General features: G+C 40.8%; 1 protein-coding gene across 1 annotated transcript; it reads right to left on the bottom strand.

Moving 5' to 3' along the window:
• Positions 1–285: 285 nt before the first annotated feature.
• LOC139715471 (uncharacterized) lies at positions 286–24,759 on the bottom strand. The gene is made up of 19 exons (XM_071627044.1): positions 24,669–24,759; positions 20,292–20,465; positions 19,548–19,643; positions 18,844–18,922; positions 18,015–18,147; positions 17,167–17,338; positions 16,062–16,260; positions 14,626–14,799; positions 13,156–13,258; positions 12,237–12,327; positions 10,233–10,356; positions 8,399–8,531; positions 7,005–7,128; positions 6,325–6,460; positions 5,322–5,513; positions 4,746–4,883; positions 3,437–3,572; positions 1,067–2,971; positions 286–383 (listed from the first exon to the last, which is right to left on the bottom strand). The coding sequence occupies exons 2-19, from the start codon at positions 20,432–20,434 to the stop codon at positions 286–288; spliced, it is 4,176 nt and encodes a 1,391-aa protein (XP_071483145.1). The 5' UTR covers positions 20,435–20,465; positions 24,669–24,759.
• Between the last annotated feature and the right edge of the window lie 1,214 nt (positions 24,760–25,973).

The following is a 25,973-nucleotide window of genomic DNA, read 5'->3' as shown; positions in this document are numbered from 1 at the left end:
TGTTATATATATCTTGTCTCTACACCACATTGGGTTGTTTCCCTCTTAGATACAGAAGGGAAAAAGAAAGCAGCCACAGCACTGTTTAAAAAAAAAAATACAGAAAAATACATGAGAGAGCATTTGCTCAAAGAACTTGTAGACTACTAGTGTATTGCGCAAGGAGAAGTTATGACATGCACAAAACACACACAGACACCCACAAAACCAACAAGACAGGCATAAGCACACACAAACACACACACACACACACACACACACACACACGAGTGATGGGGCAACAAACTAGAAGTCTATCAGCTGCCCCAATGCTGCCGTCGGTGGGTTAGCCAGCGGTGACTGTCCGTAGGGAGAGGAAGGAAGAAGAACAGACTCGTCTTCATCTGTCACAATGTTTGAGGGGAAAAAAGAGATAGAAAAAGGAAAACAAACCAAAAATGAGTGGATAAATAAATGATATGCTACTGTGCCTTCACAAATTGTGCTGTCTCATTTTCCATTTAATTCCTGTGCTCGATATGATTTAAATTGACAAAGAATGTAATTTTGAGTAATATACAGCGCAACTGTACTTGGAATTTTTCATAGATCAATCTCATGCCCGAAGGACTGCTATGAAACACTTAATGCGAATACTGACTTGAAAACAGAATATTAAATTGCCTTGAACAGGAAAAACTGTCTTTTCTTTACAATAGGTGTGGATTAAATAGATTGTTCTGATGTTCAGTTTATACATATTACCAAAAAGCTCCTCATTTGATAACATGTTCTACCATGTTCAATACTCGTACATACAAATATGTTCACTATAAGAATGCTGATACATTTTAATCCTTGCTCTGTAAGCAAAAATCAAGATGTCTGCAATTTGGGAATACTTTCAATGCCTAATTTCTAATTTTTTTTTTCTTTAAGTCAATGTCAGCATTCTTCATTCCATATGATTAAAGTACTGCAGTGCCTATTGTAAGTGGCAACATGTTTGTTAGTACTGTGTGAAAAAAAAAAATCAATCTCTCACACAGAGGTCACTTCTGGAAAATAAGATATTGCAGCATCTCACCTAATATGTCGAAATCCAGTGCCGATTTAGGCGAGTTCTGAATGCTGTGTGGCTTTAAAAGCTGCGAAGACTTCAAATTTGGTGTAGCTTTCCTGTCTGGTGTGATAAGCTGAGAGTTTGATCTGTCCTTTAAGATGGATGCATCATGCGTGGAAAGGAGGCCCTCGTTGTCCAGAGAGAGACCAGAGATGTCCGCAGGGAGTGATAGCCCCAAGCTATCGTTCAGGTGTGGGGAGAGGAGATAGGTGGGCTTGGAGGCTGACCTGGAGGCGGAACCAGGGGAGGCAGACGAAAGACGGCTGGACGACATCCGGCTTCCACGGAGAATGGGTGTGGCAGAGGGTGTAATGGCAGGAGAAACGTGAACGAGGAGGTCTTCTATCCTGACTGACGATTCCAAGAGGGAGTCCTGGTCATCCTCCAAGGGATCATCCAGGCTGAAGACATTCCCCTCCACTTTCCCATTGGGCAAGGGGCTGACATAGGTGTCGGGGAGTTTGCTCCTGTCCAGTGAAGGTGAGGGCGCAGCGGTTGACCCATTGGTGAATGACGTGGGTAACGTATGGCTGGATTCACTGGCAGAGTGCATCCCCAATGGAGTGGCTGTCCCGTCGTCATCAAAGACCTCTCCGCCGACGAAAGAGCCATCTGCAACACTGCGCGAGCTGATGTTGTGCTCATCTACGTGATCCGAAAAAGTCACCGATTTCTGGGAGCCGTTGCTCCCATGCTTCTTGGGTGGTGCCGAATCCTTGCGAGAGGACATGATGCCAGACTTTTGTACATTCTCCCTGATAGGAAGTTTTGCTTTGATCTCATCGGACTCCTCGCTTCCATAGCCACCACTGAACATGTCTCCGTGCAGAACGTTGGGCAGTTCTTCTGAGAGTGGTGAGGAGCCAAGATCAAGGTTTGCCTTCACTCTGTCAACACTCGGTGATATGCCGTTACCTGCAGAATCTCTGTTTAATATGAAAGTTGGTGAGGCACTGCTAACTCTGCCTTGCAACCTTCCAGGGAGCTGTGGCGTCCTGGTGCCAAATATCTCTGTCAGCTGCTGGTCCATCTCTATGAGCCCCAGAGGGGTGGTGACTTTTGCCGGAGTGTTGCTGCTAAAACCATCTGTCCCATCAAATGATGGTTCGCTACCCATGTTGCCCAGCGGGGATGAACTAAAACTGTCAGCATTCAAGTAAAATGGAGACCCACTGTCTAGTAGGGAAGCAGAGTTATTGATATTAGGCGTGTGTCTCCCCACAGCTGGTGTCCCCTCGTGTAGACTTAAACCCCCTGCAAGCCGGAAGCTGAGATCTCTCAGCTCAACGCCGTGTGTGTCAGTTTGCTTCCCATCATAAAACTCTTTTTGTGCCGGTGATGACGCGCCCAAATTAATCAGGCTGCCGACGGGTGACTCACTGTCCCCATTGACCAGGCTCTCCATTCCTGTCAGAAGTTGCTCGTCTGTGTCCAGAGGAGAGCCCATTTTGTCACGCACAGGAGTGTCGGTTGATTGCCCCACCCTTGACCCGGAGCCGGCACTCCCAGGTTTCCTCTGTGATAAATGCTCCGATGGGAGAGAGACGGGGGAATGGTGAAGTTTGTCTTTCGTGATGAATGCATCCCTTTCGGTCTGTTTTGAGGGAATGATGCTTTCTTCACCTAACGCAGAGTTTGCTTTAGTGGAAGTCCCTTGTGTGGTGTGCTGTGTTAGAACTGAGGCTGGGGAATGACGCAGCTTGTCTCTCGTAATGAAGGCATCTCGGTTGGTTTGTTTTGATGTGACTGGACTTTCTCCATTCAATTTGGTAGAGTCTGTGACTATGGGAGTCCTACGTGTCGTGTGATGTGCCGAAACTGAGACTGGCGAATGGCGAAGCTTATCTCTTGTGACGAAGGCACTTTGATCTGAAATTACCAAAATCGTGAAACAAGAAAATCACCACACAAAATTCTTTCTAACAGCAAAATTAATAAATGTAATCAATGTCCGCTTTAAAATTTGAATGCAGTAAGTAGAGTGTAAGTTTGCAATTTGTGTAACCTCTCATGTGGAAAAAAAAATGGAGTAAAAGAGGATGCTTATGTATATATTTTGAAACCACAAAAGTAAACCTCATCCCTTTGAGTGTTGATAATCATATCAGAGGCACAGAACAATCATCAAAGACTTCCATCACATCTTATTCTTTTATTGTTGAACATGATAGTGAGAACATTCTAACAGCAATTGAGAAAGAAAAACAAAACAAAAACACACAAAAAAGGTCTATTGTAGCCAAATCCCACAGATTAGGGAAATGACTTCCTATGCCAACATTTAATACCAATCATCAAATGTCTACGGAAGGCCTCATGATAAGCACCACATACCAAGTTCGGACAAGGGATCTTCCACAGCAAGGGGAACGGGGGATTTCCCATGGTCCATGGACATGGATGGGGGCGTGTCCATCAGGCCCTTGAATTCCGGTGACCCATTCGCAGCTCCAACAACTGCATCAGCAATCTGAGGTTGAGGGGTTTGAGGTTATAAATGTTGTGTGGTCATTTACAATTTGGAAGACATGTAGAAAACAAAGCAAAAAATACAGACAAGTCGGCATGGGTTAAATTTTATTGGGAACGGGGAAAATGCCATGACTTTGGCAACAATTCATTTTCATCATGCTATTAACTCACGATTTTCATGATTGAGCTTCATCATTTCCTTAGGCTTTAGTGAAATTCAAATAACATGAAGTCAATTCATACAGAGTTGACTACATAAATATTTGCTTTCTTGCAAGTCTTTATTAAAGAAGGCCTTAGCATGACAGGGAACATTAGATGCAGATGAAAGAAGTAACATATATATAAACAAAAAATCACACCATGAAATCTGTGTTCAGAATCAACAATTTTCGCATTGAAAAGCACTTACAGAAGCTAAGCTCATACACCTATTTTCACATCCCTACCTTCGCTCTTGTGTGAAGTCAAAGTTTTTGGTTTCATGATCTCAAGATCTTACTCCTCTCACATTACCCACCTGACTACCAGTACTTCTCAAGAATGGATTTTGAAGTAACTCTCTTCTGTCAAGCTGTGTCAAGTACCTTTTTAAAGTTTTTCTACAATGGTTTGAAGTATGACTATCCTAACCAATTCAATACAGTCCGACTTATGTTATCTGGTCATGTCCGGACTGGCGCCCGTCCTGGTAAGCGTCTTGGCCAGATATGGGAGAAATGACTCGGTTGTAGCTGAGTGAGTAGCATGCACTGCAACAGCAGTGTAATCTATGCTAGCCTACTTAGAATTATTGTCCCTATTTTAAAGAAAATTGAAACATTTTCATGTAAAATCCATAACATGTTCACATTGGGAATATCATAGGTAAATCATTAGAATTTGGAAGAGTTTTAATTGAGATTGAAATTACTTCCTCCCCCCCCCCCCCCTTTTTTTTTTGGTCTACACTGCGTTAATGTGTCAGGATGATAGAAAAGTATGGATAAGAGATGGTCAGATAATTGATGTCGGACTGTACAGATGTCTATTTGTCTTGCTCTCTAAACTTGAACAGTTCATCACTTTTTTGTGTCTAATTTTTAACTGATCTACTGCTCTGATTTTTCTGTTTTCACACAAAGCAACATAACAGGATGGACCTTCCCTTTAAACTCAGTTGTTCATTTACCTGATCAATGAGCATCTCATGGGCCCTGGACACTGATGAGCTTGTGGGGACATCCACTGGCTTGGCCAGTGGAGACATGCCGACTTGGGAAGAAGAGGATGGGGTTGATTGCTTCTTACTCGACTTTGATGCCCCATGCTGAGAGGAAAAATAGAGAGAATGAAGATAGTGAATAAATAAGCAATTACATTGACAAATAACAGATACATTTCTATTGCTTTGTACAATGGAAACTTGCTATAACGAGATCTGCTACAACAAAATACCTGATATAATAAAATAATTTCTCCAGTCCAAATGAATTTATTTCCTTTGTTTTGTATTGTTTACTGACTACTTATATAAAAATATCTGATATACAAAACAAATTATCTTGGTCCGAAGGATCTCTTCATATCGAGTTTCCACTGTTTAAAAAAAAAGGAGATAAAAATTACATTTGCAAGGCAAAAAAGGGGATATCTGATATCACAGATAGTCAACTGGGATCAAATACGGGTCAAGGCAGCACTCCTGCAACAAGGGTTGACAAAAAAAAAATGTAGACAAAAATTTAAGGAATGATGAGTGCCTTACCAGTCCTCCTACTCTCCTTGCACTCTGCCTCGGAGTGCCCCTCATGAGAGAAGCCTTGGGGTTCCGTGAGGGCGCCGTACGACTCTCCTTGGCTGCTTTACGGGGTTGAGTCCAACCATGGTCTGGGCCACGCATGCTTGAAGATGAGCTGGGGCCCCTGTGGGAAGTCTCTGTTTGGTGAGTTTCTTCTTGCTATCGATATACCAGTCAAAAATAAACAAGGTGATGAGAATGTGAAACAATTTCCAAAAGATGGATACCAAGTGATGCATAATGTACTCTGCGAGGTGAATGATTGCAAAAGCTCACTGGAGCTATTGTAAGAGCTGTCATTTTGGCGAGTGTTTAATTTTCGCTAATTTCACAAATCACTATTGGACTGCGAATATAAAAATATCGCAACCTGATCTTCACTGCATCATGCGTATCTTTGAGCACTCAGTTTTATACTAAGTACATACTGCAAAGTAGCAGAGTGAACAGACAGGCAATAGTACATTTACAATAGCTTTGGTGTCAGATCGCGAAAACAACATCTCACAAGAATGTCTGTGACCTCCTCATTTGCAAAAATATCTGTACGCTAAAATAACAGCTCTCACAGTAGAAAACAAGAGTCAACTCTAAATGTAATTTGTATGAAGTTATGGAAGTGAATCTCGACGTCAAGTATACAAAAGTTTGTGAGTAATGGTACTGTTCATGGAAACTACAAAAATACAACATCATGTCTGATATGCTGTGGCATTCTACAATGCAGCTAATCAATAGATTTTGTGTGTGTGTGTGTGTGTGTGTGTGTGTGTGTGTGTGTGTGTGTGTGTGTGTGTGTGTACTGATCAGATCATATCACAGCTTAAAATCTTGATCAATTTATTGCTGAATGGACTACCAGTATACCTATGTTGGGAAGACACACTGAGTTATCAGACAAACAGAGAAACGCAAATACCATGACCTTCATACATACATACAAATAGAGAATCCCAAGCACATGCCATACCTTGAGTGTATTTTCCACATGTTGGAACATTTCTTCGGTCCCGCTACCCCCCGCCTTAGCAGGGGCAGACTTGATTCGCCGCCGGTCAGTTTTCTGGCTCGCTTCATGGAGGACGGGCTTGGGCAGTTTGGATGGCCTGACCATTCGAGCAAATAGAAAAGAAGAAAAGGTCAAATTAGCATCCAAAAATGGAGTGATAGTACACAGCATACATTCGCTAGCACCACATGAGGTAATGATAAATGACTGTCTGCTTTATTCTGCGTTTGGAATTTTCCAGGAAAAATCACAAATCAAACCCCAAAGTGGATGAGCACTGCAGAAGGCAGAAGAAAAGACAACATATGGTAAATTACAGACTGTTCCTTCATGTACTTCTTTCCATGCATATGGACACAAAGAAACCAAGTTTTGAGAATTCTAAAAGATCTGCCTTTTAATGATTGAGGGCTAAGAGAAAACAACGCTTGTGTCTTTACCTCTTTATACTGTTGATGTGAAATTACATATCTTGAACTTCATTTCTACATCTGGCAAGTAGGGCCTACATATATGGCTTTGCAATAGGAACTATCTCCCTGAAGATGGTTTAATTACATAATTTTACAAACAACAGCAATAAAAAAAGAGAAAATACTGCAAAGATCACTGGACACTGGATTTCTATGGCAGATCCGCACCTGTTGATCTGGTCTCTAAGGAGCTTGAGGGCGGAGGTCGGTGTCCCTTGAGCCAGACTGCCCTGCTGCTGGACGGCTCGGTCCACAGTATGAAGCAGGGTGGACACTGCCTCAGGAGTGTCCACTGCAGCAGGTAGAGGATAGAGTACATCATAGGGTGACTGTGAGACACTGTGTCTACACTCATATTCCTCAACATCTGCATCAGTGTGCATTATGCTACTTTATAAAATGGGTTCAAGAATGTAGCCAATTGGAAGCGCTGAAATGAGTCACGTGTGCGTGCATCAATTTCTCACTAACATGCACGGCCTGACGTCACAATGTTTACACTAGCAGTGCGCACTCAATCAGTTGTTACAAGTGCGTCGCGCGCTACTATACGCGCTGTCAATCCTGTAAACAACTTCTAGTTCGGGCTGCCGGCCGGCCTTTCTTGTGTGCATAACATGTGTGCCGTATTGTATACTCTTATATGTACAGTACTTATATGTGCGGGATTTCCGAGTGCGACGTGCGTAAATGTTTGGGACGAACATCTTCGGACATCTTGACTCTTGAGCGAGTGCTACATGTAGCTGACTGGTATTGACCCACAAAGGTACGTGAAAAATGCTGTTAGTTTTCGACCCATTTTATAAAACAAATGATGCACAGGATTATTTCGTGGCGTTAGTGGAGATGCAGCTCACTCTCGGGTATTTACAATGTAGTGCAACATGCACTCGGCTTCACCTCGTGCATGTTTCACAATTGTAAATACCCTCGAGTGCGCTACATCTCCACTAACGCACTCTATCCTGTGCATCATTTGTATAAAAATAACATTTCTCATCCTTTTTTATTTTGCATGTAACATTGTGACTTGTCACAAATTTCAAATAATAATTTTTCATTTGTGGAAAAGATGATCTTCATAATTACAGTGGTTAACGTATTGCAATGGATACAGAACATACATATTGCGAACTGAGCTCTTACTTCTACTTCACTGATTTCATTGAAAAACTTTTTGCTGGGGTCAATTTTCCCCTTTCAACAGACACTCAAATCCAAATACAAGCTGACTGTAACACAATGACCAATATAGAAAAAACAAAGAAACAAATAAATAGACAGTAAAACTCTTGCAGTTGTGGACAATATGTAATTGCTCTAAGACATTGCCATTGGTTGGCACATAAGAGAATATAATGATGGTCTATGATGCAGTATACTTCTTATCCTTCAAAACAAAGGTCATCATTGCTAACAAACCTTCTCCAGTCCTTGAATTCACATTTTCTGCATTACAAAAAGTGTGAAATTTACAAGAATTTAGCAAAAGGATGAGCACAGAGCAGAGTAACTCTTTGAGGGAAGGATTTCTTTTTTGGACTCAAGTCTTTGTGTACCTGTGGGAGAGGTCTTCCCAAGTGCCCCCGAGATTGGTCTGGTGGGCGTGTCGATGCCAGCTTGAGCCACACTGGCCGGTTCAAACGATACTGGAGGGGTTGCCGGTAGCAACCACAGGCCTTGCTCTAAAAACTGTGGTGTTAGAGGGAGAAAAAAAAAAGGAACCCCAAAAATTATCACAATTTACTGGTTGCCATCTCTGCTGTTAGTGACATCATGAGCGACTAATTGAGACACCTGCAACAATTTGCACCTGGTTGATTTGGTGGTAGTGTAATTTAACATAGATTACAAAAGATTCAGGGTTGTTTTTTGTTTTTTTCCTCATCAATTCCATCATAATGCTGTAAAAACATATCAACTGTACACGGCATTCAAAACATGGAGAATATATCTCGCTCTGCAAAGGTAAATAACAGCAAAAGCGCACACACACACACACACACACACACACACACACACACACACACACAAATACACACATTAAAAAAAATCTTCACAGCATATCATATCAACTCCCTGGCAGTGGACAGGATGGGAAAGCACCGTAAAGGAAGGATTAGTTTACCCTTGGTTGTGCTGTCTAGGCAAAGAGTAAGGACACTGTGCATACTACCCTCTATGCAAACAGTCGCATTTTCCACATGACAACCAAGACTAGGAGAATGCAACGTCACTGTCATGATAAGCCGGCCTTATCATGACGGCAGACTGTTCATGTACACTACCAGAAATTTCTTTTCATGTTCCACCAGCCATTTGTGGCAAACGCTTCATGTAGTCTATCAGAATTTTCTCTTTTCATGATCCACACGCCATTTATCAAAGAGTATGCTGGAGAAGTCTCCAGTTCTAGTCTGTAAGATTCTTTATCTTCATTTTGCCTAATCCTTTAAAAAAAACTTGAAGAAAAAAGCAATACAAAACAAACTTTGGTTGTTTGGTTGCTCTCTCTCAAGTATTCAATTGCTTCCATAGCACCAAAATCAAATGAATCAAGAGTCAAGTCGACTTAACTCCATCCAAACCCAACTGAACAGTCTGGATAGGAAAAAGGGATGAACCAGAGCAGCAGCTGGTGACAATGGGTGATTTCAAGTTCAGTGCTAGTGCTAGCTCCCAAATAACAGCGTTAAATCGAGCCCCAACACCGACGGTCAGATTAACGAAGCGATACTGATCAAAATTATCGATCACCAGCCCTAGGTGTTTGAATCACAGCACCGTGAGCTCCGCGGGAATTGCGCGACGAAAAAAGTGATGGCGCGTGATTACAGTCAAATATTAAAAGATGTAGCCAAAACTGCTTAGTTTAAGACACATAGTGAGGAAGATGGATTAAAATGCCACAAATTTCATCCATTCCCAAAAATACAACTACCTTAAATTTGCTCCCAGGCTCAGATTTATAGAGCCATGTCTGGAGTGTTCATGGACCTTTACGTGGGAGACCATTGCATTAGCATAGACTTTGCATGTAAAATGTGCATGTAAAATGTGCATCTACTTATGGACGTAAATATGGGTCCCAACACCAGCACCGAACTTGAAATGACGAAAATGATAATCCCTAGGGACTAGTGTTAGTCAATGGGGAAAAAGCACGTAAATCGCTAACACAAACGTAGGGGCTACAATATGTAGGTTCAGCAGACGACATTCAACACCGAGCCCAGCACCAACTACCGGAAAAACGTCATAATTCTGAGGTCAACTCCCAACACCGACGTGATTTCAAGTTCGGTTTTATCGCCGGTGCTAGTGCTGAGATAGCACTAGCACTAGCACTAGCACTAGCACCGAACTTGAAATCACCCAATGAGACCAACTTACATGACTCCTGGGACCTCTGGGGCTGCTATCCCGGGTGGGGACATCCCTGCCCACCTGCAGCTGCTGGTTTAGTGATTTGATGGACGACTTGATGGATGGCAGAACCTCTCGGCTCATGGATGACCTGCGGAGGGCAGGAGAGATAACTTGGAGAATCAGCCTTGGGAGGGGGGGTAACAGTCAAACCTGTCTATACTGGTCACTTGTTTATATTATGTATATGAGTCACAGAAACAGATTGTAATTCAACTGTTTTAAATTTGCTTGGGCAGCATTTGTCACCTAAACACAAACTCACAGTAACAAGGAGCCATTCACATATCCTAGTTACATACCAATTATGAAATGTGCATCTTGATGCAGATGAATTTGTTCTAATCTGCAAAATGCATGTATGATCATTGTAATCAGAGGTCGATACCAGACAATGAGAGAGAAAGACTTTACATTTGGAGTTAAAGATGACACTGGAATACACTGTCATGCTGCATGAAAGGGTTACCACTAACACTGAAAAACAACAAGGCAAGTGCCAAATTGTGTCTCGCCCATTCGCGTACAAGAAATTAATATTTTTCTAACTCCCAGAAGTTCATTGACCCACCTATGACCTTTGACCTTGTGGTGACCTTCAACTCCACAAGGGACATTTACCATCCAAGTTTGGTCACAAACGGACATAGGGATCAAAAGTTATGTGCCACAATCGAAACGCGCCCTAAAAACTTAACATTAGGCCCTAAAAGTTTGTTGACCCCTGTCTGTGACCTTTGACCTCGTGATGACCTTTAATTTCCCAAGGGACATCTACCGTCCTAGTTTGGTCACAAACAGACATAGGGATCAAAAGTTATGAGCCACAATTGAAACGCGCCCTAAAAACTTAACATTGGGCCCTAAAAGTTCGTTGACCCCTGTCTGTGACCTTTGACCTTGTGATGAATTTTAATTTCCCAAGGGACATCTACCGTCTAAGTTTGGTCACAACGGACATAGGGATCAAAAGTTATGAGCCACAATTGAAACGCGCCCTAAAAACTTAACATTAGGCCCTAAAAGTTTCTTGACCCCTGTCTGTGACCTTTGACCTCGTGATGACCTTTAATTTCCCAAGGGACATCTACCGTCCTAGTTTGGTCACAAACAGACATAGGGATCAAAAGTTATGAGCCACAATTGAAACGCGCCCTAAAAACTTAACATTGGGCCCTAAAAGTTTGTTGACCCATGTCTGTGACCTTTGACCTTGTGATGACCTTCACCTCCCCAAGGGACATCTACCATCCAAGTTTGGTCACAAACAGACAAAGGAATCAAAAGTTATGAGCCATAATCAAAACGCACCATAAAAACTTAACATTGGGCCCTAAAAGTTCGTTGACCCCTGTCCGTGACCTTTGACCTTGTGGTAACCTTCAACTTCCCAAGGGACATCTACCATCTAAGTTTGGTCACAAACAGACAGATACATCAAAAGTTACGAGCCATAAACAAAACGCGCCCTAAAAACTTAACATTGGGCCCTAAAGTTCATTGACCTCTGCCTGTAACCTTTGACCTTGAGGTGCCCTTCATGTTTGGTAAAATGCGTAACTTTGCATAACCACTCTTCCCTCCAAGTTTGATTGAAATTGAAATTCTCAGTAGAGAGTTATTCAAGTTTTTGTAGCATTACGGACGGACGACGGACGGACGACGGACGGACAGACGCCGCAGGTGATCCCTTAGTCTCCCCATACCTCCGGTGGGCTCGACAAAAATGTAAACTGCCATAAACATTTCTTAATGTTGTGTGACAACTTTTCTTGCATTCCATTTCTAAATTTCATCCAAATCACATCCAGGCTTACATTTTCTTTAAGCAGAGAGAACATAATGTAATGGCTAAACATTGTTAAATACATCTTGCCTCTGTAGATTGTGACATGGCATGGACCTACTTTCACAAAAAAAGAAAGAAAAAAAAAGAGCTTTGTCTTTTGATGCTTGTCAAGTCAAACATACCTTAGGGCCTGGAGGTTGGTTAAATGTGCATGGTGGGTGTGGACGTGAGTCACGACACTGGGCTGAATGCTGTCACAGTCAGCAATGGGAGCTGTGGGGGAGGCATACAATAAATATTACATACACTGCACTCCCGTTACAATGAACACAGTTATCACGAAATTCCTGTTACAACAAAATGAAAATTCAGGCCCCAACATTATTTGTTCTATGTTTTTTATTGTTTATTTGTTCGGTTATAACGAAATTTCAATATAAAGAAAGAAAATTGCTGGTCCCGAGGGCTTCGTTATAACGGGGGTCCACTGTATATTTATTACAAAAACAAAGCAAACATACACGGTCACATAGAAGTTGGGTCAGAAGTACAGCAACATTTTATATGATTGTTTTGTGACTTACAGCCCTGTTTTATTCTGGGGAAAAGAGGAGAACAGCAAAGCTTTGCTCCCACTCGAGCGTAAATAAGGATCATGACAAAATATCATGTGTTCAAGTGGTGCTAAGATATGGAACATACATTCAAATGAAATCTGACTCTCTTTGTCTTGCACAGTTACAATCTGTGACAGAAATTAAACACACATGTAATGGCCAACTCCCAAATAACCCTTTCACTCAGACAGTAAGTACCTTTTAGCCCACATGGCCCGCAAAATTATTTTGTGAATGTCATGAACAATCATCCTCATTTTTATGGGTATCATTAACTGCTAGTCCATGTAACCAAGAAAATTGGTCACTTGTATAAGCAACCATAAGCAACCATTAAAAACATAGCTAAATTAGTTTCTCTTGAAAGGAATCCCCTAAAGGCAACATTCTATACTCAGCCCTAAGAAATGAAAGGGGGAGAGAACTAGGAAGAGCAAGACATTACTGCATGACTCTATCCTGTTCTCTAAAGGACAATGCTTACCTTGATGGAGCTTCTCCAAGTACAATCTGAGTGACAGGTTCCAGAGTTGAATGAGGGACACCAAATTCAACTTTCCACCCTGGTAGGTGTTGCCAACGTTCCGCTGCATTTGAGGAAAAGGTTAACAAATTAAGCAAAAAACTCAATGTCTGAATGGAACCAAATTCTAAAAAGAAAAGAAAGAAAAAGCAGATTTATATGCATGTATATTATTCAATCATATCTTCCCACTATCCTGTAACAGGAGCAAAGGCAAAAGTATAATCAAAAGTTATCCATTCCCCACAAATACATCTTGTTGTTTAAATATGCGAATATATTGAAAAACATGCAAAGAAAATACATTTGTATGCAGTACATATAACCAAATTTACAAATGTGGCATTTCCTCCTTCTTATAATCTACACTATTAAGTGTCCATGTGGAATAACAAGAAGATGATATTCCACTGTCCTGCTATAATTTCATTCACAAACATTGAGGAAGTCCAACAGAAATATATGACCTTTTTTACTCTCCTTTAAACAGATGAACCAAGAAACAAACAAAAACTCACATACCATAGGATAACTACATCTTGACATGTAAAGAACTTCCCTTTGAAAATTTCAGATAGTTTTAATCAGCCTTTGAGATGAACAATGATATGATCAGTCTGGCACAGAGTGATGGTTTTTACCAAGTGGTCTGCCCAGTTATGTTGAATGTAGCAAATGCCTGCCAATAAATCTACACTCCAGCAATATCCAATGGAGGTGTGCTCCTCCTTGTCAATCTACAGTATACCCCACACGTTTCATGAATTGGGACTTGTAAGGCAATTTCGCAAGAGGTTGTATTCACTATAGCGAACCACACTGATGGAATGAGAGAGAATGGCGACCCCTCTTCAAGAGAAAAGTTACCACTTTCCCACCTTGGAGACTGAATGCAATGCATACATGTTACCTTAGGTAATATTTTCACAACTTATTAAAGGCATTATTTACCATTTGCAGATGAAACACAAACCCAGCTTAAGTGCTACAAAATAATTCTAAAATGTGAGTTTGGGATATAAACAGTCAATGTAGAAAATTTAATCATTATAATCGATATTTATATATATATATATATTTATATATTTATATTTGATATCAAGTATAATTAAATATACAAAATTTGAACAATAGTTATGATAAAATTGTTTCTAGAATAAACCATCTTCAGTTATGTTTACTGAGAAAAATAGTGATATCTCCTTACACTTTAGGCTTTATTGCCAATTTTTCATATGGTAAAATGTTTTGTGATACAACTGAACTATACATATATGCATCAAATGTGATAACTCAAATACTTTTAAAATCACTGCCCCAATGGTAAACAATACCCTTAATTTCGCAAATATTGGTCCACTTGTGATATTCACAAAAATGAAAACACAGTGAAATATACCATGTATCATGCTCTTCCACTTGTTTTCTTACCTTTTCTATTTCTTTATGGCACTCTCGGAGTAGCATCTCTGGCACCTGGACATTCAGCTCGGAGCCATCAACGCGGTACCGACTGGCCGCGCCCTCCAAGATTGACTCCACCACGTCCCGCTCGTGCCGCTGGTTCGTAAGGCACTTCCCAACTGTCGTCCACATGTCCCGCACCTGAGGATGGAATTTGGAGAAAGAGTTTCAGCCACGCTGAAATGGTTTGCTCAGATTTTGTATCCACTTGGTTGAAGCACAAGGTTGCAGTCCTCATCTTAGCAACAAATTCCAGTGTGGCAAATGCAAATTCGGCGAGAAGAAACAGTACGATGGTATCTCTTTAAGAGGTTTTGCAAATTTACTCCTAATATCTATTGCAATGCAAGATAATTCAAGCTTTACACATGATTTAAATGTGAAACAAGAACAAATCAAGAAAACATTGCTAACTTGTAATCAAACAACAAACTTCCTGCAGAAAAGAACATTTGATTATAGTAAACTGCACATATGTGCAAAGCAATGGAAGAGTTCCAAGGTTTCACCATTATTGTCCAATCTAAATGGATAGTGCTGTTGATTAATTGTGCCTTTAACATTTTGTCTAATTGTGATGATAAACTTTTATAATTTTCTATGTTTGATTTGATTTTATGTACAGTTGAACCTCTCTTATCCGGCCTCCCTTTATCCGGATCTCTCTACTATACGGACGCAATCTCGCCGTGATTTTTTTAAAATAATTACGGGAGGAAAGGGGGATTCCCAACTCCTTGAGAACTCCTACACAAACACACATGAATTACATATTACTTCCAACTTGATTAACATACATTACATCAAATTTCCTTCCAAATTGCTTACCTTCAGACATTTTAACATCCCCAAACATCCCCAAATCATCGCAAGAACATGGACAGATTATGCGCTCGAGTCCTCTCATATCGCATTGCCCCATATTATAGGTACATACACAGCTGTCGATATGACTAGATAGACATGCATTGTTTCGAGTCATTGGCTGAGCAACGAATGATATTGAACACTCAAAATTTTGAAGCGTAGTTTCGTCGACTCGTACTGTTTATTTTCAAGATCTACTTGATACATTTCTTAATAATTATTTAGGTAAATCATCCCAAGAATTTATAAAAGAAAATGATTTCATTCTTGCAAACACAAACCTCTATTTTGGGGTCTGTTACTGAGTGTAACAATGAAAAGGTTGCAGTATACACATTGCTACATGTGGTACTACAATGGGCTACATCAGTACATGTGTATGTATATGTACATGTATAAAGCATTGAGTCTCCTGTATCCGGCCAAATCCCTTATCCGGATGAGCCCCGGTCCCGACTTGTCCGGATACGAGAGGTTCAACTGTACATCATTTCAAACTTGGCGTGGAGTTTCCCTTTAAGTGAATTTGGCCTCACCTTCTGGACTCGCTGTGTCCTCTTGATAGCCATCATATCCCACTCCGCCTCCAGCAGTGCTCCCGAGCGGTGGCGCTTGCTAAGCGAAGGGCTCCCTCTGGCCTGGGCCCGCTCCATCAGCAGCGCCTCCTCCTGCCGAATCTGCTGCTCCAGTTCGCGCACCTGCTTGGTCAGACGCCTGTAGTTCGACACTAGCTCCCTTTGAGGTGAGCCACGGATAGGTTAGTGAAAATATATCAGGCCACAATTAAGAGTGTGTATGCACAAACAAGTATTTTTTTTTTTTCCTGCAGTATGTGCATTGCACTAGCAGCAGTAGGCTAGGTAAACAAACAGATATTTGCATGTTTGGAGAAAGAAATCGGTCGCAATAAGTGATTTTAATCTACTGTATAAGCTGTTATTTTTGCAAGGGTTTAATTTTTCGCGAATTTTGCGAATCACAGTTGGATCGCGAATTTAAAAACACAAGAAAATATCTCCATGCGCTCTGTTAATAGTGCATTAACGTAAGCGTCGGCATCGATTCGCGAAAACAACATCTCGCGAAAATGTGTATGGCCTCGTCATTCGCAACAATATCTGTACACGAAAATAACAGCGTATACAGTATTCAGCACCAGGAAGTGACTTGCTCTGATATGTTGCAACATTGACTGGCTGTTAGTTTGCACAACAGTATAAAGCCCATTTCTGTTCAAGACCACAACAGTCTTTTGCAAATGAGGCCTAGCAATGCAGGTAGTTATTTTGCAAAATATCATATGTATGCAATAATATTTTATAATATATAAATCATGATATGTCAACTGCTACCTAAAGAGACCTAAAAATGAGGGTTATAACCTTGAACTCCCTTTCAGATATCAAATCTTATTCCAAACCCATGGGCCACATCTTACAACATGACCTTCACCTGGCAATTCAAATTGAACAACAAAATCAATACATACTTCACTTTGAAAACAGCACTGCCTTGCAATCAAAGTTCCACTGTTATATGACTCTACTCCTTTTACTGCAATCACATTCATTGGGGAGGAGAGTGTCATTGCCATTCAAGTTATGATGCTAAACGAGACAGAGTTACCAAAGGGTCACATACTTTGCATAGGCACTCCACTGCTCCTGAAGGATCAGATCTTGCTGCAGCTGGGCCAGGAATGAGTTCCGGTGCCGCACACAGCTGGCCTGCAGGCCCCGCCCCACCAAGCCCACGAGGTGGGGCTTCTTGGCCGGGACCTCTGGGTAGAGGAGCAACTCACGCTCCTTGGCTCCTGCATTTGGCAATAGGTGATGATGTGACTTATCATCTCACTTTGGTAGCCCATTTCACAAAGATGTTTGTCGTAAATAATGGCTGTAGCCATAACAGCAAGCCACTGCAGCAACAACTGAAAGGTGATGGGTTGCTTCCCTGCGACAGCCATATTAGCTGCAATTAATGCAGCCTGAATAATCTGTAAAATCACTTCAGAAGATGGGGCCCAGATTCCACTGAATAACTTCATACATTTCAGGATGCCCTTTTACTCACTTGAAATGATCAAGGAACCTACTACCAAACCATCCCCACTAACCACCTTTATGTATTCTTTATTTACCCCCCCCCCCCCACAAAACAAAACAAAACAAATAGTAAAACTTTTAAAATTTTGATAGACAAGAGGCTATTTGCATGTAACACACACTGCATCTTACTCTCATTTGTCAAGAATACCAGGAGACATTGACCGATGAAAAAAAAGAAATCTAACCTCTGACATAATGGCACCAAACTACACATAGTACCTAAAAGAAAAAGAAAACTGACCAAACAAACAATCTACTCGACAAAATCCATACCAGTAGAAAGCATAAAATTCACCTAAGAATACAACAACACATTACTGCAAGTCAGAAAATTACAATTAGTATGGAAACAAAAACAAACAAAACAAACAAAATCTTTACCATTTTCACCAAGGATTGTTTTGTGCATGACGTAGCGACTAAAATGCAGCAGGAGGTTGTAGAACTTGTCTCCTCCCGGTGAGAGGAAGAGCGACGGAACGATTCTTGGTAGGAAACAGTCTCCCTCCTCTTTCTAATGAAGAGAAATAAATCAAGTATTCCTGGAATTACTCTTTTATCTATACTATTTCTGTTCAAAACTGTGATATCCAACAAAGTTACAGAAATTATAATTCATTTCTGTGGTGACTGTCATATCTTCTCATTACAATTTTCATTAGTCATTACTAGTACTTCATTAGGGAGAAAACAAAATATTAACCTTAAATTTTGACCTATTTTGGTTGAACTACATCCCTGTTTTACTTTAGAGTTGAAGAACTTTCAAGTTGAGTAATTGGTAACCTTGAAACTGGTCCTTAAATTGGCAATACACTGTACTAGAAAACTAAGTTTGTGTTTCTGTCTAAGAATTGGCAAATTTTAACATCTTGTGTGTGTGTGTGTGTGTGTGTGTATGTGTGTGTGTGTGTTTTGAAGACTTTATGAATTTTACCAGTTCTATCTACTCTTCCTCTACTACAAAACATTCAGTAACAATCAGAGTTGCCAGTTTTATGAGAAAAATGTGACAATTTCTGGAGTAAAATTACTCTATGCCTTGATGGAATAAACTACAATCAGGCATATAGAGGTTTGAAACTCTCACAAACATGTATGACAATAACAAATATGGCATACATAGAAGGCAGAGCATAAACAGAAATGTACGTATGACAAATTTGAATGTTAAAAATGAGTTCACCTATTGCCAACACATTAACATTACCTTGACTTCTGCCAGCCAATTGTAGACCACTTTCCGGAAATTCTGCTCTTGCTTCTTGTCAAATATTGGCCAGCAATACCTATAATTACGGATAAACATGCACAACTCATTAGAGACCGACCTGAAAGCATTTCAGTGAATTTTGTCTATATCTGTTCTTGGTTGCTGGTTACACTTACAGTCCTTGTAATAATTTTTTTATACACTTTGTAATTCCTCATAAACAATCTAATGCAGACTGCACAAGACTGAAGGGTAACCTACCAGTAGATATTTGCAATATGGAACCATCCTGACAATAAAGATCAAGACACAGCTACAGACTCTCTAATGTAAAGCTTCCCATCACATCATTCAGCATTTCAGTGATATGATAACATCAAGATCAACGTTTTAAAGTACTTCTTTATAATTCATGAAAGAGAGCATTTGTGTGCATTCCATTACATGTACCTCTATCTTCCCTACGTATTTTCATACCCCGTAATACCACTTATATTCAAGTTCAGTGGAGCATTAACTTCAAACAAATTTTCCAGCATCAATTAAACACTCAATGTTTACAGCAGTCCAAAGTAAAATTCCAAGCACTCTCCAAGACTTGTACAGTGTACGAATCCTGCAAGTGGTGCAGTAGATTGGTGAGGGGGAGGGGGATGGGGATATTTCTTCAAATATAGATACAGATACAATGTCATATCTACCTGAACTTGTCCTGGGCCATGGCCGGGTTCAACTTGTGAAACAGGAAATGCATCACCACTTCAAAGCACTTTTTATTGGGAAGGGCAAACATGTCTCTGGAATGACAATAAGCATTGACAATCATATTTATGATTTATTTATTCTGTGTTCTTTGTATGCTTATATTGCACATGGTTTACAATCAAGAAGACAAAGACATAATGCATGACTGTTCCACATATAGTTGCTGCAATCAATAACCAAGCAAGATGGATGCATTCAAAGCTTGCAGCAGTTCTTTGAACTTATACCTCTAATGGAAAGTAAATCTTGTTTGTATGTACAACTCTAGATATTGAAACAGTAGAGTAATGTGTCATGAAAAAATATGAAGGACATACATCTGAAAAATAATACAGTCATGCACACTGCATTTTGCCTCTATTTCATTATTTTGTTCACCACAGTAATAAGGTAGTGCCAAGTAGTACACATACCAGGTACTGTATAAAGCTGTTATTTTCGCGTACAGATATTTTTGCAAATGAGGCGGTCTCGGACATTTTCACGAGATGTTGTTTTCGCGAATTGAAATCTAGCGCATGGCAACATTTTCGCATGTTGTTAAATTCACGGTTCAAAAGTGATTCGCGAAATTCGCGAAAATTAAACCCTTGCCAAAAATAACAGCTTATACAGTACGTCTGAAAGGACAAATGATACTACATACATAGCACAAATGAATGGTGTCTTCTGCGACTTACTTTGAGAATGGTGTGTAGTACTTTGTTTCCATTTCCTCACAATCAAACCCAAGCAGGAGGAGACTTGTGAAGAAGGCATCCCGAACATCCAGGGGACCCGCTGGGATGGCCTCCCTGGAGCTCCTGGACTTGGTGTGACTCATTGTGGGCACCAAGATGGATCCGACCTAAGGGCTGCAAATATCCGCAAGGAGTTGTTAGACACGACTATAAAGTAATACAGAGTACATTTATATCCTAATCAGAATGTGTGCCTTTCCAGAATACCACCATACCTTCTATGATTCTTCACATCTTGATGGCAATCATGGAGCTATGTGAAAGAACATACAGGGTACAGTGTAATTCCACATGAGTTTTCTGTCAGAATATATAGAAGGTGTCCATTGGTGACTGTGTAGACGATATAAACACAACAAACTGCCGAATCGGGATAAGATTTTGGATTTTTTTTCATTATTTCACAGAATTAATTTCGCCAAGGCAGTGGACTATAATCGATGTCCTCTGCGATAAGTTAATTTGGTTGTATCCCCTGCTTGAGATAATAACGCAGCGTCCATTCATTTATGATTTAAAATCATGATTAATGAATGAAGGACGAAAGTTTACCACATTACTGCTTGCGTTCCATTGTGTGCCAATGCATAGCACCCCGTTTGTCTCTTCTCAATCACGCCCTGCAGGGAAGGGCGTTTAATACTAAATAGCCGTTAGAGCAAACATATGAGGTAGGCCTATAGTGAAAGTGCAGGTCTAACGTTAAGTGCTTTCATTATGCACACTCACATTAATAAACACACTGCATCTCAAAGCAAAATCTCACACACATGCACACAGCACCCAAATGTGAAATCTCACACACATGCACACAGCAGAGAACACATGCTGTATGGTAGCTCTACTACACATCGACCACCCTTTTTGAAACCGACCGCGCAGTTTTTTAGCGCACAGAACGCTTAGTGCGCACTGCACTGCGCGCAGAGCTTATTAAAATGTATTGGCTTTGACTGTTGATGAGGATGTGTGGGAAAACGTGAAAATTCACTGTTCATTAATGGTTTAAATCAAGGACAAAATGTTGAATGAATTTTTTAACCGAATCGTAATATAATGTCAATGCATTTTCTGAAAAGCTTCGTACAACATGGTGTTCAATACAACTCGGTTTGTGTGCATTAAATGCAAAAACAGTGGTCGATCTAAAAAAGGAGCGGCATTGCGGGGAGCTGAAAAGAGGCTACGCAAGTTCGACGGTGATATTTTTGCACTGAAACTTTGAATTGGAAAGGGAAAAACGGCATTTGATAGTGCTGGATTTTCTCAATCACGTAGGTCAAGTTTTTAAATAAATTTCAGTGTTAAAGGGATGGTACAGTTTTGGTTGAGACCTAATTTCAGGTTTCTAACACTTTTTGGTGAGATGAGAAACCTCTTATGAAATAGGAAAGAGCATGTAATGCTATGAGGAATTCAAAGTTTATTTGATGAAAATTGGTTTTGAAATGGCCGAAATGTCCAAAAAGAGCGATTCCAATAAAGTGTGGGACCCACACTTGTTTACAATCACTTTGTTTTACTTTGCTTTTGCGTGTTTCAGTCATTCCAAACCCGATTTTCATCAAATAAGCTTTGAATTCCTCTTTAAATGGTATACTCTGTACTATATCATGTCATTTTTCTTGGTACAACTAGCATTGGGGGTACCACCTATCGTCACCCTAAGAATCTGTAGCTTGTTTATTCCAAAAGTATAAAACAAATTCGCTTAATTCTTATCTCAAACATGCCATAAATACTGCAGTTTTGAATGTCGTGACCGTCTCGTTGATTATGAATCTCCGTTTTAAAATAGTGCAATTTTAGTGCATGCAATCCCTTTTCTTCGCGCAGCTTAAAAGGGCACCTAGCGATCGGCACCCCCTCCCCTCCATATAGGTAATACATGTGAATTTCACAGCAATGCGTCGTTACTGAGCGGATGTGTAATTGAAACGTGTTTAGTTTGGTTTGTTAGTTTGTTTTTGTATTTGATTTTTGTTTCTTCATATTTATTGTTTTTATATAGCTAATGACACTTAATCCCATGCGTACCTTTTCGTTCTATACGCAAACAGCCATGATACGCAGGGTGCCGATGGCAAGGTACCCTGCCGATAGGTGGTACCCTTACCATACCAGGTATCTCGCAAAAAGTTAAAAGCCCAATTCTCATCTCCACCAATAGGCCTAACCGTTATTGGCGTTTATTGTTAGACTCTACTACTCAGTACTGTACTGTACTAGGTCCTACCATCCCTTTCTTTAAATATTCTTATCAAGCAAATAAAAATTAGGCGGTCGATGAATAGGTCCAACCATATAACCCGCGGTGCCTGAGTGATATAGGGCCTATATAGTAAAGACTACTGACTGTACTAGAGTTCTATAGAATTCTAGGCAATTTACTCGAGCTCAAATTCGCAAGCATCACGAGCGCGAGCATTGTCAATTCCACTTCATGTCAATCTGACATGAAGTGGAATACTCACGTGGACCACGCAGTATCTAAAGCTAATGGTATGATTGGTTTTCTACGTCGCAACCTGGGATCAGCCCCTCCTAAAGTGAAAATCCAAGCTTTCAAAAGTCTTGTCCGTCCCCATATTGAATACTGCAGTTCAGTATGGGATCCACATACCAAGAGCAATATACAGAAAGTTGAAGCTGTCCAAAGACGAGCGGCACGGTTCATCCTTAATGATTATAAATGTGAAAGCTCTGTCACAGCCATGCTTGCATCCCTCCAACTCCCACCCCTCCAACATAGAAGATTCATCAACAGGCAGGTCATGATGCACAAGATGATCCACAACAATGTAGATCTCCCCATTACGGATTACTTGGAATTTAAGAAACGAGACCCCTCTGAGTCTACAAGAAGATCTCACCCGCTCTCCCTTGAGCAGAGTTGAGGTTCCTTTTAGCAAGACCAACTGCTTCAAACAGTCTTTTTTCCCCAAATCTGCCAAAGATTGGAACTCCCTCCCCCACTCATTAATTTCCATCAAGGACTCAATGATATTCAAACAAAAGCTAAAGAGCATACAGCTCGATTAGATACCATTCCCTCACAGACCGCTATCAACGTTGAGTGATGTTCCGGATGGAGCTTTTCAACCGTGATACCGTGAAACCGTGAAACCGTGAAATTGGCATTGCTCGAATTTAGGGTAATATCTCGCACCGACAATTACCCTCCATACCATACCCTCAATCATACACTACAGTCTACATACAGTCTACATACAGAGAGTAACGACCGTACAGTTAACAAGACTCAAGAGGCCACCGAACAAGAGGCAGATTTATCGGTCTACTAAACGTTAACGTTTATGTTAGGCAGGTTTATTTAATATTGGCTACCATTCACACTGCATGCACTGCATTGCACAGTGCACTGCCACTGAGTGCTGCACTTGAATTTGACCGAAAGATCGGTCTGTATCTGTCCGTCGGGGAATGTTCCGCAGAGACTGCGTCTGGCTTCACGGATCCCCTCCGTATACAGACCGAAGTCAATGATGCCAGCTCCTGTGTGGCAGTAGCGCACAGATCAAACGTTACGATAAACCAAATTTCAGACAGCTTTTTTACATTCAAACAAGTTTGACATGACATGACACATTATGCAGCAATATTTGGGGTTAATTTCTCACATTTTGCAATCGAAATACTCACAGTAACGCGGTTATAATGCAGAAATTTTATCCATATCGCTACATCGCCGTTCGATAGCTGTAGGACGCCATTTTGAATCTGTAAACCAATCACATGCGAGGTACTTTATTAAGTAAAAAAAACACGTAGAAACTACCTCGCATGTGATTGGCTAATAGATTCATACTGTATGTTTCTGCAGTTTGAACGTGACGACGCGACGGGCTGGTAGATGTGTGTTTTGCGTTGAAAATTCGACCGAAATATTGGATTATTCATTAATCTGGTGAGTGTAGTCTATTCTTGAATAGTTGATTTAACTATTCAAGCTTAAATTTGCCGACCTAGGGCCGTGAATTAGACGCAATCGAGAAGGGTGAGGTACCTCACCCAATTTTCCATAGAGACAGTGGTTAAGAACATCCACACAGCAATGGGTACTACAACCTTCCGTCTGTCTACGGAGGACGGCGTTAATGGCAAAATACAAAAGAGTCCTCCGGACAGACGGATCTTTCTGTCTACACTTGAATACACTATTCACACTTGCTTGTTTGTGCAAATCGACCGTTTGCAATCTATGACACGGATTCCTAAAATAAGGGAACATGAAGTATGAAGTACGTGATCACTAAGTACAATTAACTAATTGATTTTAGAACAGAAGGATCTTACCATCAGAGAAAGTAGCATACAAACGCCCTACTGTTCGAAGAAGGTAAACACTGGAATTCTCCATTCGAAAATTAATTACGTTACCGCGTACCTTACCGCCGCCGCGCGCCGCCGCACGACGTTTCTTCTGGTAGCGTACCGTAGAGGGCGTACTCTTCCAAAACAGAGCAGTGCCGTATACGGCACTGAAACAGAGTACACCGACCTCAGTACCCAGTCCACAGAAAAGGATACATAAAATCTTCTCCTTCTCCTTCTCCTTCAATAAGCTCAAGATTCTTGCAGACGGTGTTATTTACATTTATAATGCAGTTTATTTACAGATATTTACAGCACATAACAAATATGAAGAACAAGACTAGTCGCAGTGATCAACCGTTAGTCGGTTACGGAATGCTCCCATTTATGCTAATGCAGCTGTCATTTGTATGACGCACCTCTTGACCCCCGGGAAATGTGCGTCATGGTCGCGTCAAGTACCACCAATTTGATGACGCGTGGTACCGTCACGGGAGCAAAATGTCCGTCACAATACTGACCCATTATGTGCGTCATAGTCGGTCATTTAACCAGAGTGTGTCAACAGGTTCGTTAATAGGACCGTCATGTAATTTTGCGAGGCTTCTTGCATGGTATCCCTCCGTAACAGAATAAAACAAACGCGCGATCGCGAGCTGGCCGAATTCACCGGCTCCTGAAAACGCGAAAATGACACAATTTTCATTCAGTTTTATTATAACATACTGATACTCACTTCATTCTCGTATGTCTTCTTTTTCTATCAGATGTCAGACTAAAGGTCTTTTCAGAAAGTTTGAGCACAAATTTGCTCCAAAACCACACTACCAAACACGATTTGTGATTAAAATCATCACATACAGCCCGCGGCATCGCGAAGCTCGCTATCCTTCAATCGCATTCACTGTAGTGTAGCATCGACCGTCGACCGTGGAATCTGCAGCAAAACCACGTGCGTGATGTGACCATGTGGTACACGTATACAGTACAGGCGTACGTACGTACAGAAGACGAGGCATGACAGAGGCCAGGCCGCAAAACACATACAAACGATTATGGAACTACTGAGAGTCTATTAAAACCTATATTAACTTAAAATAGTAAATTCTATTTAAACACTAGCCATATAAACCATGTACCTAACTTGGGGTTTGATAAGGTTCGTGTTTAAATAGGCAGGGGCTTCAATCAAGCTGTTTTCGAATCGGGGAAGGGGAGGCGGGAGGATTAATACGGAAAAAAAATTACTGTGGCCAGGCGTTTTAGGCCGTAGTTTCGCGAAACTAG

Source organism: Diadema antillarum, unplaced genomic scaffold (genome assembly GCF_040938485.1).
Source record: "Diadema antillarum isolate AM-2024a unplaced genomic scaffold, OU_Dant_1.0 scf00000049, whole genome shotgun sequence".
NCBI classification, from domain to species: Eukaryota; Metazoa; Echinodermata; class Echinoidea; order Diadematoida; family Diadematidae; genus Diadema; species Diadema antillarum.
This window is presented reverse-complemented; position numbering and strand designations above follow the sequence as displayed.

What these genes read in the sequence shown, in the direction of transcription:
- LOC139715471 (XM_071627044.1), bottom strand. Translation starts at nt 20,434, where the DNA reads ATGAGTCACACCAAGTCCAGGAGCTCCAGGGAGGCCATCCCAGCGGGT. An exon ending in AACAATCCTTGGTGAAAATG is followed by an intron (nt 17,339 to 18,014) that starts GTAAAGATTTTG and finishes TGCCAAATGCAG; the next exon opens with GAGCCAAGGAGCGTGAGTTG. An exon ending in ATGAGATGCTCATTGATCAG is followed by an intron (nt 3,573 to 4,745) that starts GTAAATGAACAA and finishes CCTCAACCTCAG; the next exon opens with ATTGCTGATGCAGTTGTTGG.